A 14,417-nucleotide genomic window follows, 5' to 3' on the forward strand; every position below is an offset into this window, starting at 1 on the left:
CAAACATGAAGAACTCTGCATGGCTTTTGTTCAATTTTTCATTTTAGGATGATGCAAGTGAAATAGTAATGTTTCCTGCTTTTGTATGCTTTGTGTTTACTTAGCCTTTGGTATTTTAAGGCTATATATTTGTTATAAGGCAAACAGATCAGATACTTGGATTTTATTCCAGGAAGACTGGGACAGTTTGTTTTCTTTATACCTTCTAACCTACCTTTGTCCACAAGGCAGATAGCAGATGATCTGGGTAATTGAGTGTGAGGCTGACAGTCACTCTAATGTGATCTGCACCAGTGACTTTTTCAATGTTTTAATTGTGGAGAGGAATTTAGTGAAATGTATCTGCTTGTTAATTCTTGCATAGGAAAAATTAAAAGGGTTTTGTTTACAATCCAACACATTCTATCTTGTCATATTCAGTCTTCCTGGTAGAGGAGAATGAAGGTCCCTTTTTAAGAAATAGTAGCAGAAATCTTACTATAATCAGAAGAAGCCTTAGACTTTCACTGGCAGGGTTTAATGCATTTGAAAATTAGTTGCTGTTACCTGTGTAGAGCATTTGTAAAGATGATCCTTCAGAGAGTAAAAAACTCTTTAATTTTTGAGAGCGTGATGTTGTTTTTCAGAGGTTGGAAAGGACCTGGATGCAAGGAATTGTAGCTGTGTCTTGACAAATAGGGTTGACATGAATTATTAAAAATAAGAGTAAAAATGGACACTTTTAGTAAGCCATCTTTCCTATTTTTGTACCTAGCTTCCAATTGTAAAATGAAAGGGCTTCTCTGCAGGGCAAAAGTCTTCCACTGGAGTAAACATTGTTTCTCAGGGGAATGGACGCTGATAGTAAACACCATGTTGTTATACCAAGGCAAAATTATGGAAGTTATGCCTCTCCTGACTGTTGTTTTGCCATGTTAATGGTTGCCTAGGGAGCCAAAGGGGAAGTGAAACAAAGAAGGGCTTCATAGGCATCTTTATCAATATAAAGAAAAAAGTCTAAAGCTTCATGGTAATATTAACTCAGTGCTGAGAACTGGCCAGAACTCTGGGACTCTTGGCTCCAGCTTACAAGGTAAAAAGCCAGAAGAGCTCTGGCAATGTTCTGCTTCTCTGGGTTCCAATATCCCAGGTTGTTCAGCATGCCTTTACCACACTTACTCTGCTTGCTCTGCTTTACTTTTTAAGTCTGATGTTACACGCAGCAACCTAGAAAAAAAATTAGGGGAGTTATGTTTTTGTTTTCTTTTACCAGCTTGCAGTCATGTGGATGTTTCCACAGTATGGAAACGGTGCAGAAAAGCAACACTTTCTATGAAACACTATAAAAAAATCCTATGTGCCTTTTGTGTGCAGGTGATACAGCACCAGCTTGTAGCATCAGCCTCTCTTCTCAGTGCCTTCTACTTAACACTTGATTTTAGCTGTATTTGCATTTGAAAATTGATGCTACTATGGCCTAGTGTGATATAGTCAGGAGGAGTTTTATACTTGTAGCATATAAGATAACTGAACAGTATGTTCAGTATGCCTGTAAGTTTCCTGATAGCTAAAGGCCTGCAGCTTATAGATGGTTTAGGGCTGGCTGCACAAAGTGCATTTTACATCACATCACTATAGCTGGGATTAGCTGGATTTCTTGCTTCTCTGAGTGAATTAAAAGTTGGGCTATTTTTTGGTTGATTTTTCTGATTTGGTCTGTTTTGTGTGTATTTTGTTACTGTTTTGTTTAGTTTGTTGTAAAACAATCACTTTATTTGCATTTCAAGACGCTTATTCTGGTAGGCTTCGAACTCCATTATTTTCCTCTCTGAAAGACTGCTGAGTCCTTATGTGCATGTCTGTGCTGTAATTTTTAATTCGATAGGCAGACAGAACATTGACTGAATGTCTCCTAACGTATTTTAAATAATTAAACAACAAAACAACCACCATACTTGTCCATTGTTCTTCTAAAGTGTTCTTCCCATAGTGCTTGGATGTTGCAGATCAGCTTTGACTTTTATCTTGCCTTTCAGTAGTTTAAAAAATTAAATATGCCAGATAAAGGTCTTTGTGATAATGAGAAAAGTTGAACTAGGTATGTCTAAATTATTATTTTATGGACTTTATTATTTTGTTATTTTATTGCCTCTATACAATAATAAGTTGGAGTTATTATTGTATTGAGACTGTAGAGCTGGCCAGGTGGCTGATTCAGTGTGGGTCAGGTTAGGAAAGAAGTGGCAGCATTTTGCTCCAGAGAAAGGAATCCCTTTTTTTGTTTGTGTGTGTTAAGGGGGAAGTGCATGACTCCTTCCTTCTGTAACAATGTCTTGTGTTCTACAGCCAAATGACTGCAAAGCTTTATCAGTTATTATACTCTATGAAAAAAGCTGTAAAATATTATAATGCTGTGAAAATACTCTCACTTTGCAGACAGCATATAAAAGTATATTTTATAAATTTGTGTTACCTAAAGACAGTACTCATGGATGTAGTCCTGAGCCTCCTGTTGTGCTTGCTGATGCCATAAGAGCAGTGTTGTCTGTAGTTACCATACAACAAACTGGTGCTTTCTTTCAGGAGCTTGCAGTGACTCTTCCATCATGTCTTACTAATGAAGGTGATTTCTTTGTTCAGAGCTGTTCTTGTAGATACAGTTGCTAAAGCAAGAACTCTGCTGTCCCTTATGTTTTCTTCCTTCATAGTTCTGTGTCTTCATTTTTTTTCTTGCTCTGTCCTGCTTTTCAAGGCTGTTACCTGAATTCTCAGCTTGTTTGCTTTGTAAGTGGACAAGCTCTGAGCAATATCTTGTTGCACTTAGCATGTTAAGTGGAATGTTTTCCACTTGGAAAGTGGAAGCATGCAATGTGCATGCTTTCTTGGCTGATGTGTTTCTATCTATGCAGAAATTTTCTTTGCCTTTGGAAAGACTGGATTTTTTATCAGTCACTCCTCCTTTAGATTGAGGTTTGTTGTTACTGACTGAACTCAGTAACTGGAACATGCTGAGCTTCTACTTACAGTTACTAAAATTGAGGAACCTGTATACTGGCTTGAGAAAATACATCTCTTTTGGGTGGGACTTTTTCAAGGACGATTTCCTGTTGGTGGATGTCTAAGCAGTGATTGCAAAGAGGCCTTGGAATCTTTCTCTGTGTGAAATTTAGGGCAAATTAGTCCTCGTGTAAGACAGATTGCAGACTTGACAGCTATACAAGAACAGGGTCAGACAGAAAAGAGCTGAGTTGCCTCTCAGTTTTTCTATGTGCTGTTAGCCAGCTGTGATGTTTCTTCTGGAAAGGGAAAATATAAGTTGCTGCACAAAGTAGGTGATTGCTGCCTGCCAAATGAACACTTTTTTTGTTTAATTAATATGGATTTATTTAAGTATCAAGAGAGTTTTCAAAGATGACTGCTTCTTGCCTTCTGACTGCTGGACAATAACCCCTCAGGAATGGTGTTTGCCTTTTGGTGTTACTGCTCGTGAAGGTGTCTTTTACAGCTATCACAGTCCATCCATTCTGGCTTTTAACTACAGAATCCTCCTAAACAAATTTTGATTAAGTGAAGAGGAGGGAGAGCAGTTAGAACTTACTCTGATTTAAGGGGCTAGTGATTATCACCAAAATTGGCAAGAAGATGACAACTTACTGCAAGTACCACAGATGTATTTTTAAAGCTTTCGCCTGAAAATCTCTGGCAGTTGTTACAGTAGGCTCTGTTTTGAACTTGCATATGTTTTAAATTAAATATATATAAATAAATGTTGGAGGGACACGTTAGCTTTAGTACTTTCTGTTCTGCAGATGAAAAAAACCTAAGCCTTTTGCTGTACATAATTTTAGTGTAACCGAAGAATGCTGAAAATATTAAAAATGAAAACAAAGCCCAAGCTGAAAATTTTACTGTAAATGGAAACTATGGAAAAAATGGTGAGCTGGCTGCTTGATGTAAGAATTCCAGTACTTTTGGGAAATCAGATTTCTTTTCCCAAAGAGCCTGGAGCTGTCAGAAGTTTCTGATTTCCCAAATAAGACTCTGGTAGCTTTTATGGATTGTGAGGACCAATTATTTCTATTAATTTTGTGCTCATACTAAAGTCTTGAGCATGTTTGAGAGAGTGCAGTTTGGGACCTGTAACTGGCCATTAGTCCAATTAAATAATTTTGAGCTCAGCTAATCTGTGAATATGTGCAGGTGTAGCCAGTACTGTTGTATCTGCTGTCTCTTAAATATTTGCTCTTATTTTCTTGTGAAGTAGCTGCTCTGTGTGTGATTTCTTTACTTCCTGTGCACTACATTGGATGAGGGGAGGCTTTCACTGAAGTTTCCATGATCATTAAAAAGGAAGCTTGTTCATATAAATTATAGGGATGTTCCAGGCATTGTGTATCCTGTTTTTCTTATGATCATTGATTTGTGTGTTGTGTTATTTTGATTAAATAATTCATTTTCTTAGTATGAAAAGAAAAAAGGGCAGTTTTCAGTGAATAATCTGGCAACACTGAGCTTATGCATATGTAATGGAGATGAAATTCAAGTGGGTGAAATTCTGCCCATCATTACAGTAAAGGGATAATTTCCATACATGGAATTTTTAATCATGCCTTATGGAATGGGCTTGTACATTGGTCTCTAGAGTGAGTGATTCTGGTTGTGTTTTATACACCCTTAGAGAGCAAGGAAAGCTCCTATGTGGATACTCAGTCTCAGGAGAGGAATGTATCTGTAGGAGGGAACACAGTGAGCTTGTGTGCTGCTCTGTTTAGACATTTAAATTGAAACCAGTGAGCTTGTATCCCTCTGCTGCTTCCATTGTAGAGCATCAACCTACAAAGTTTTGTCTTCTTGCCAGAGCAAATGTTAGTGTAGTGTTTGTACAGAAGCACTTTTCTTATAAAGATGTGCTTTGAAGAGACTGAAGGTGATGAGAACTGAAGTCAGATACTTAAACTGATTTAGCTTTTATTTATTTCCCTCTTCCTTAGGCTACAGTTCTGCATAAGTCATTTGTCACGGAATGAAATTGTGGTTGCCACCATGGGGTTGGGGTTAAAGTAGAGGAGACTTTGAAGGAGAGGAATTAATATAAATTTATAAGATATTGCTCACATAAATAACAGAAAACAATAGTATTTATACCCTCTTACAGTGCAGTTATCTAGAATAATACATACAGTAATGCTGTAGGGACATGGCTGCCATTCCACTATACATAGCTGACTTGTTCTTCTGTTTTATCAACCTCATTCTCGGTGAGTAGCAACGTATCCAGCAGAATGGCTGATGATGCTTGGATGGGTGAGCTCCTCAGCTTCATTGGGCTCTGGTACATAATGGGATTAATCCCATTTCTCATCCCATTCATGACAAAGAGCTTGGAATTTTCTGCTACAGAGCTTCTGAAAGAGATCCTGCTGGAGCGCTGCCGAAGGGCCTTGACAGGCTTTGTGGTCCGATAGTTGCAAGTGATGTACCTGCTGAAAGCCTCCCTAAATGTTTTGTTGAAGAGTGTATATACAAGAGGGTTCACTCCTGAGGATACATACCCTATCCAAACAAATATCTCCAAAAGCTTTTGAAAAACCTCCTTGTTGCAGGAGTTGCACAGAACTGAGCTGATGTTTGTTATGAAGAATGGGCACCACATCAGCAAGAAAAGAAAAAACACAATCCCCAGAACTTTTGATGCCCTTTGTTCATTGGTTATCGTTTGCATGGACTTCCTCCCAATCGTGGATGTCCTGCCGATAGGCATGTCACTGGACAAAGTCTGGTCCTTTCTGGAGCCATTTAGCATGGCCACCTTTTCTGGTGAGGAGGCAGGTGTTGTGTCACGCTGAAAGACTGTGGACACTGTTGACCAGGTGAAGCGCTGAGGCGGCTTGTTGATCAAATAGGCCTTTTTGCGCAGCACTTGGATTGTCAGTAAATAAGTGACGATCATGATAGCGAGGGGAATGAAGAAGGAAGCCACTGATCCGTACAGCATGAAGTCATGAAAACGATCAGGCATCAGGAGACACGTGATGTTTGTAGAGTTGCCATTTCCATCCTCAATGCCTCTGATAGGGACTGGAATTGCAATGCCTGTAGGAGAAAAAACAAGTGCTTCAGCAGAGGGTAATCGCTTGCAATCGCTTCACTGGGCCTGAAGCCTCGGGGTTTCTAAAGATAGGTAATTCCTGAGCTCTGGAGCAGGCACAGGAACACAACGTGAAGTGTGGAGAGCATCACGTGGGTAATTGGGCAAACAGAACTTTGTAAGACTTGGCAGGCTGAGCTTTAACAGAGTGCCCTTTCTAAGGAGATTGGGCCTAACTCGTAGAGATTGAGGAAGCAGTATGGAGTTGCCAACTTTTCAAGGGTAAAACACATTAATTGCTTTGACTCTGGTTATGAGAATTAGTATGGCTTTTCCTCCAGTGAAATATGTTTCCCTAATGCCATCTCCCCCCTTTTTTTTCTCTTCCCCAGGGTAACCTTTGCACTCTTTGAAGGGCAATTTTGTAAATACATAAATCTTATCTTTCCCCCTTCTATTAACCACATCAAGTGACTGGACATGGACAGCTGATTTTTTTCACCCTGTTCGACTCTTTCATATATACAAGTAGCTAAATAGTTGCCAGAATTATGCAGTGTGTGTTTGAGATGGATTTGTTGTTTAAAGTCTCCTGCATATTTAGGACTGTTTAAATGAGGCTGGCTAGCTCTGTAATTCACCACTTGTTTAAAAAAAATGTTAACAGCCTTGTCTTTTAAATGAATTTTTTATAACCACTAAATTACAGTCAGCACTTCATTTGCCAGCAGTCTGACATTACAACAAAAACAACAGGTTCCTTGCTGTCTGGTGAAGGTGATTTGTGAAGTTTTCTGATACCACTTAATGAGATATAGGGATTTACTGTATTCCTCTGCTACTTGGCTTACTGAAGTTGGTTTAAAGCAGCAAGAGCAAAATGTTACCCTTCAGCAACTTGATCCCTTTCTTAATTAGAAGTACACATTCAGATACAAAAAGCTTTTAAAATAAAGATTGAACCAGATGAACCTTTGATTTGGAGAACCTAGCTCAACTGCAGGGTAGTTTTATGTTAGATAAAAAGAAATTGAAAAGTACAGTGCTGTTTAATGGCAATAAATCACACATTAAATGGTCAACTTGTGAGTGTCTTGTCATGCTCAGTTGTTTTTTGGGGGGGGGGGGGGGTGGGGGGGGAATGAGTTGGTGATAGAATAGAGGTAGCATGTTTTCTCCTATCATCACAGCTCTTCCAGAATTTTTTTCAACTGAAAAATTTGGGGTTTGCCTTAGCCAAGAAGGTGGCTTCACCCATTCTCCTATGCATCACTGGCCTTAATAATGCAGAATAATTTTGTTTGGTCTTGCGCACAGAGCATACAGCACTAAGGCTGTCTGGAGCATGTATTAAATTATTTGAATTAAATGTTTTCACTTCCTTAGCTCATTTAACAGATTAATTTTTCAGGCATTAAAGACAGATGATATGCTACGTGCACATCACAGAAGTGATGGAAGTTTGTATGTTGGTATAAACTTCTTCATTTAAACTATTCAGGGTTTGTTGTTTTGATTGTTTGGGGTTTTTTTGTTAGACATTAGCTTTTCTATATGCTGTCTCAGCCTTCAGTGTTAGCCTGGATGTTACCAGCCACTGATTCATATCTTTGCTATAAATAATTAACCCTTTTGTACTTCCTTTATGCGAAATTTTACCAACATCTGTTCAAGTCTTCAAGTAGTGTTTGGGACAAAATATAGCACCACGGGAACATGAAATCTTGCTTTCCCAGGAGATGCACTGTGCATGCAGATATTGTTTTCTGATTTTTGAGCTTTCAGGACCATGAAGAGGAGTGATGATTAATACTCTGACTCAATCCTTGGCCCTTCTGGTGAGCCTAATAAGGAGCAGTGGTTCAGGCAAATTTTTATGATGTAGCTATGTATGATCCAAGAGGTGGACTTTGACCAGCCTGAGTGTTATGCTCCTTCAATCAATAGTACTTGGTGAAATTTTCCATTTCCCCCACATTTCACCTATTGTTTTGGACATGAAAAGCTTTTGTGTTCCTTTTTCAGTCTCCAGGCCCCACATACCTATTGAAATGAGCCAAACCACGATGATTTTGATGATTGTTGTAGCCCATGAATTGTACTGGCTGGCCTGGATTGGCTTTTTTATCGCAATGTAGCGATCCAGGGAGATGGCACAGAGGTGCATGATGGAAGCTGTGGAAAAGAGGACATCAAGGAACAGCCAGATAGGACACAAGGCAGTTGGTAAAGGCCAGGTATTGTCTGAAAGAGAACAAACAATTCATTAGAATCTAAGCTTTTTGAGAACTTTCAGTATGTCATTTTCCTGTGGCATCTGTATGTTTGAAAAATTCATAGTACTACAGGAACTGAGCTTTGTCACTGCCTCAGATGGGTTCTGTCTTATATTGTAATTAGCTCCTAACTGGCATGGTTGCTGTCATCATATTCGTCAGGCTACCTGTGTGCTATAAACCTTTCCCTGTCTTTTTGTCCTTTTGTGGCAAGGACTCTGGATTAAAAAGTTTATTAAAATGGACCATGACTGTTTGGTTCTTATGAGCCTACTGTTAAATTATTATTTTCAGCTGTTTCTGCTTGATAGTCTTGTGATGCAAGGTTACATTAAATGGAGGAGATAACGAGTCATAACCAAAGGATTAGTTAGTCATTGTAGAACCACTGTTGAATCTTAGGAGTGATATTGAAGAATCTTGTTTACACATCTTTAAAATGAGTTTGCTTTGTTGTGTCACTTGGCCATATACACTTGAATGCTAATGTGACAGAGTAGGGCTGTTCTGTCTCAGTAATGATTTTTAAAAAATTGAACATTTTTGTGCATGTTCTTTTTTTTGTTTCCCCAAGAGCCATGGCTTGGATATTAAGTCTGGCATCCTGTTTCTTAGGGTAGTTACTTGTCCTTAATATTAATCTTTATAGCAATCATAGGGTCTGTCCAGTGCACTAATAAAGGTTTTATAGTGTTCAGATTTCCAAAAGGCTTGTGTTTTTTGAGAGCTGTATCTCCCCTATCAATGTCTGCAATACCAAATGAACTTTAATGGAAATTTATTTAGTTTTTAACTGGTCTATTTCCTCATTACTGGTCTATTAACTGATTATTCTTTAACTGGTCTATTTTCACTCAGAAGTAGCTTCTCTTGCAATCCAGTGCAAGCAGTGTTCAGTTTGAGGTGCACTTAAGTGCTGTGTGTCTATAATGATGTTCTGTAGTCCCAGGGAAGAATGTGTCAATGAGGAAGATTTTTCTGTTTCTCATAGTAGAAGTTGATCTACTTAATGTATTTTCCTCCCTTATAAAATTCAGCCATACTCAATCAGTAAGTACATTATTAGTATTGCCAGGGAAATCGGTTCTTTGTCGAATGATGATTAGGGGGGGAAAATTGTATTTCTAATAAATCAAATTGGTTTTAATTTCCTTGGTCAGCATAAATAGACCTGTGTGCTGAGAACACCAAATGAGCTGGACTTTTGTAATGTTCAGTCTTATCAGTGTAGTAACATTGCAATCATTTGAGATTAAAATATTTTTCCGTAACGTGACTGATTGATGGAAATGATAACGGTGCTGCTTTGACTTGAATTATAAACTCCAGTGGATGGAAAATTTTATGAAGACAAACAACAAGTACTTGTCTGCACTCTTACCTATGCTGGGAAACCTTCTGTGGTAAACAAAGAGAATGCATGGATGGGGCCCTGAACTGAACCTCAGCCATCTCCAAAGCAGAGGACTCCAGGTGAGGATGATGTAGGCAGTGAGGCAGAAAGGGAAGAGGCAATCTGCCTTCAATTTATTAACCAGAAAATTTTAGCATCTACCATTATAATTTCCTAAAATAGATTCTATCATTGAAATTATGCTTCAAAAAACTTAGTCTGTCAGGTAGGTATGAGAAAATTGTAATTAGCAAATTATGAAACATTTACTCATCTTTAGTTTTCATGCCTAGACTTTTAGCTGGCAGTATTTTATTGGGAGCTAATAGGGATTGGATTTTCTAATTTTTTTGTTTTGAAATGCCTTGGTTACCTGACAAAGATGCCTGCCTGAAAATTTGTCTGGTTTCTCCAGCTGTCAGGTGGTATATGTTAAAAAGAAATTCCTTCTTCCTACAAACCTTGGATTAGATCCTCCCAGCACTGCAGCAGTTCTGCTGTTGAAGATTTTGCATATTTTGAGTCAAAATAAGACCAAATACATGGTTTAAAATTTGTCTTGCACCTTTAGAGCAGTAAAATGAGCTTTTACCGCAACTGTCTACCTTTGATTAATCTTTATTTAAGAAAAGCTTTATTTATAGGAAATACCTTAGAAATGTGTAATCCTTAAAACAAAGTACAGTATAGAAGAGCTGCTCTTGCTGTAAGCCAAAATGTTTTTGGTAAGCTTGAGAGAAAGCACAGCTTGTGTACATGTATAAGTATGATTGAGAGAAGTCTTTAAATAGACTTGGACACCATTTATTCTTCTGTTCTAAGGGCTGCAGAAATGTGTTACCTGTAAAGGGCCTTCTTGTTGTTATATAATGATGCTTTTGCTGAGATGGAAATGGATATTTTCAGTCACTATCTCCTTTAAGTCTAAGCTTCAATCTTCACACTGGTGCGTGTGTGTGTAGCTGCATGTGGAGTGTTCACCCTCACGTTCTTGGCTCTGTGGGCTGCCAAGGCCTGGTATCTCTAGGCTGTTCTCTAGGTTTTTTAATCAAAGTGTTTTTTTCAATTAGTCTTACTTTCTGATAAATCCTTGATATCATTAGATTTGAGATTGTGGAGAGTAGTCCCCAATTAAAGTCTTCTCTGGCAGTTTACACAAGCGAGAAGGGAAAATTTGTTGTGGTTATCATCAGTAATGGGGGAAGATTAGGACTGATTGCTTGTGATAGATTAAAATAATGGTTTGCAACCTAGGATAATGAGCATTGCTTTCTGATTTTAAGTGGATGATTATTAGGAGGAGAGAATGTATTTTAAAAAATGGTACATGTGTTGTCTTCAAGTAGCCCATTGCCCACCAAGCTGTGGACAGCAGACTTCTTGCTGCAGGCTTTGCAAACTGGAGAATCTCTCAAGTTTGTTTGCTAATTTCACTATTCAATGAATTTCAGTAGTTCTGAGTGTTAGAAATTTGGGTAACTGTTTTGAAAGCTAGATTTCAGAGAATGCAGTTATCTCCTAGTGGGTCTTCCTTTTTTTTTTTTTTTTTTTATTTTTTAAGAAATAAGAAATATTTAGCTTGCTATAAAAGCTATGAAATGTTTATGTGTTCTCCTAAATTAAAATTGTTGTGCATGCTTGTACCAGGGTACATTTTGGTTGCTCTTCTGAGAATAAATAAAGTGCTGCTCATGGCATTACACCTGCAAGTGAGTTTACAGATTGGTTTATTTACTTATTTTTAAAAGGGGCAGCTCTTTATTACAGATACAGTCCATTTCTGGAGATTTTTTTGTGAATGTTCTGTCAGGGTGTGGGGCCAATGCCTGTAGCAGATTTTGATTTTGAACACCCTGTGACCCATTAGTTTGTACAGTCAGGATCTTAATGTGACTGCACTTCTGTTCACACCTTTTCCTTCAAATCTTCCCTGCATAATTAGATATCAATCCCAAATCGGAAGCATAATATTTGTACTCTGTATCTAGAAGCTGCACCCAGCTCTTTCATTATTATGGAAACATTCCTGTGTGGAGGTGCCAGGAGGCTGGATTTAGTTTGCTGTCTGGCTGTCAATGACTTCTTTGTTCATGTAGATGTCTGGCTAATGTAGCTTCAAGATTTAGACTTGTTATGTATTTAATGTCTGTTCTGTCTTCATTCCAGTAACTCCTCATGTTTTGCTCATGCTTTGAACTTCTATAAACACCTCAGCATCTTCTCCCAGTTGGTGAAGAGGCAAAGCAGTTTTTCTGGTTGGCTGCCAAAGAGAGACTTGTGTGCAAGAAATTTCAGTTTTAACCACTGTTGTGTGGAAGGCGGGTTGTGGTCTTAATTATAATTGATTTTACTACATTCTGGTAAATTTCCTGCACCATGAAAGACGTTTTTGTTTGACTTTTGAATTAAGATTCCTAGCATGCTTTAAACTGTTGTAACCAGGGTTTAGAAGTGGATTAATTGAGAGATTAAGGAGCAATAGAGTCCTTATGAAGTTATAAAGGAAAGATTTGTTAGTCTAGCAGAATGAAAATAATAATAAAATCCGAACCAAGGAAACTCCACCACTACCAAAAACCTACTCCACAAAATCCAGGATTTGCCTTCCCTTTATATTGATTGCTAGTAAACACTAGTATTTTTAGGGCTAGTAGCTTTATTGTTGTTAGTGATGAGACCTGTGGCGGGCACTAAGCAGTTACAGCATCCACGTGTAAGTATGGAAATGCATATCTGCTTCTTGCCTCCCACTCATGTGCACAGACATGACATACTAATGTTTTCTATAAGTGACTGGGTTTTTTGAGTTAGAAATCACTGTCTCAGTTATGTGCATTCAGTTTTCTTTTTAGAAACTATTGCTTTGGTAAAAAAAAATCCCTATTCTATGATCTCAACGCTGAATTCTGACCTCCTGTTCACAATTCTGTTTAGGGAAAAGAAGTCTGTAACACAGAGAAATTCTCAAGGCATTTAATGAATGAATAAACACATTTATTAATAAAGTGATACCAGTTTTCTGTACAGAAACTACTGATGGTCTTTCTGAAATATAGTTTGATTGTGTTTGCTTGTTGCTCAGGCAACTCTTAGAGTCTAGCCTAGGAAAAATGGACTCCTGCAGCCTTTCTTAGGACCCACTGTATCTTAAAGGTAATTCTATAAATCATTAAGTTTCTTAAAAAACCTGTCTTATTGATTTTTATTTTCCATTTATGATCTGAAAGGAAACCATTTTAAATGTATTTGTAAAGAAAATTTAGCAGTAAAAGAGAGAGACATTCCCATAGAGTTGCCTCTAATTAGTTGTCAGAAGCAGTATCTGAAATAAAGCTGTATGTGAGGGGCTATGGAAAAATCATGCTTGTTCTGCAAGAACTAATGAGAAAAAGAAAATGTCACATCCAATGTTGGTTCATGTGAAAAAGACCTATTTTATTTCATATGAAGCAGACAAAATGACAAATATGTATCTCAACATTAGGTACATGTTTTGAGGCTTCCTTGGCTTGACAGATGATTTACTTGTGATGTCTTATGAACCTGTGGCTTTACCCAGGGTCAGAGGAAATCAGTTTCTCTGAAAGCAGTGCTGATAAAGTTTGTCATCACTGCCAGGGACAAACTCTGACTGACCATGTAAATATATGACTGCTCATGGAGTCAATAGTCAGGTAAAATCAAATGCATTACTCATAGAAAGTTAGAAACCTGTTCAGTGTACTAAATAGATACCTAGCCTTGATTTCAAGTTCTTTAAGAGAATACTGCCTGCAATTAGTGTAATATAGTACAACAAATACCAGCATTGTGCTGATGTTGTTAAAAATTATATTACACTGTACAAAATGCAATTCCCTGTGCTTCAGCTCATATTTGAATATTTCTAAGTTTTGAATGATTTTTGAATGTTTTGTTTCAAAGGAAAGAATATTCACATAGTTGTACTTCCCATAAAGACATTAGGCTGTATTAAGTTGAGAGGGAGAGAAGACTTAGCAGCTGTCATCCAAGTGATTTTTAAAATTGTAATGCTGGAAAGCAAACTTTTCTGTTTAAATTAGATCTCCCAAAAGTGCACCCCATATGTAAACGTGGTGAAACAAACATGCTGCACTTACCAAATAATATCATAAGAAGGGCAATTGGCATGACAAACAGACCCACGAGCAAATCTGCCACCGCCAAGGACGTCAGAAAGTAGTTGGTAGCATATTGCAACTTCTTCTCCAGGGACACAGCCAGAATGACAAGTATGTTCCCCCCAATGGTGGGGATTATCAGCAGGAGGATCAGCAGTGCTGCCCAGTGCACTTTGTTTCCTTGTTCCTCACTTGGGTAGTCCTGCTTGGGTGCTCCTGTTACTGAGAGAGGCGACAAAGATCCATTGCCAGCTCCAGGTCCGTTCAAGGAGTGTAAAGGATGGGACATTTTTGTGTGCAGAGGAATGTCTTCAGGGGCTGTGTTTTGTGCAGGAGTTGCGTACGGTGTAAGAGTTCTCTGTTCCTCTCTGGTCCAGGATGGTCCTGAAGATAGGCCAGCATGGTCAGTATAGTGAACTGGTCATCTGCTATTTTGAGATACTGTAACCATGTCCAAGCTGGTATCCAATTTTTTTATTCTATGCCTTGCTGGGCACAAAAGAGTTTTAAAAATGCAGGTCCTGTCTTGTGTCCATCTC

The 14,417-nt window shown here is 38.2% G+C and overlaps 2 protein-coding genes across 2 annotated transcripts in view; one reads left to right on the forward strand and one right to left on the reverse strand.

The window, feature by feature from the left end:
* Positions 1–14,417, forward strand: part of PSMD1 (proteasome 26S subunit, non-ATPase 1) — a 64,654-nt gene that overhangs the window by 19,890 nt on the left and 30,347 nt on the right. The window lies entirely within an intron of this gene.
* On the reverse strand, positions 5,096–14,224 carry HTR2B (5-hydroxytryptamine receptor 2B). The gene is made up of 3 exons (XM_084212442.1): positions 13,858–14,224; positions 8,111–8,311; positions 5,096–6,072 (listed from the first exon to the last, which is right to left on the reverse strand). The coding sequence occupies exons 1-3, from the start codon at positions 14,165–14,167 to the stop codon at positions 5,192–5,194; spliced, it is 1,392 nt and encodes a 463-aa protein (XP_084068568.1). The 5' UTR covers positions 14,168–14,224; the 3' UTR covers positions 5,096–5,191.

Source organism: Fringilla coelebs (assembly GCF_963513975.1).
Source record: "Fringilla coelebs genome assembly, chromosome: 10".
NCBI classification, from domain to species: domain Eukaryota; kingdom Metazoa; phylum Chordata; class Aves; order Passeriformes; family Fringillidae; genus Fringilla; species Fringilla coelebs.

Coding starts and splice junctions, on each gene's coding strand:
- HTR2B (XM_084212442.1), bottom strand. CDS start 14,167: ATGTCCCATCCTTTACACTCCTTGAACGGACCTGGAGCTGGCAATGGA. Junction 8,312..13,857: donor CCTTCTTATGATATTATTTG/GTAAGTGCAGCA, acceptor GTTCTCTTTCAG/ACAATACCTGGCCTTTACCA. Junction 6,073..8,110: donor GGTTTGGCTCATTTCAATAG/GTATGTGGGGCC, acceptor TTTCTCCTACAG/GCATTGCAATTCCAGTCCCT.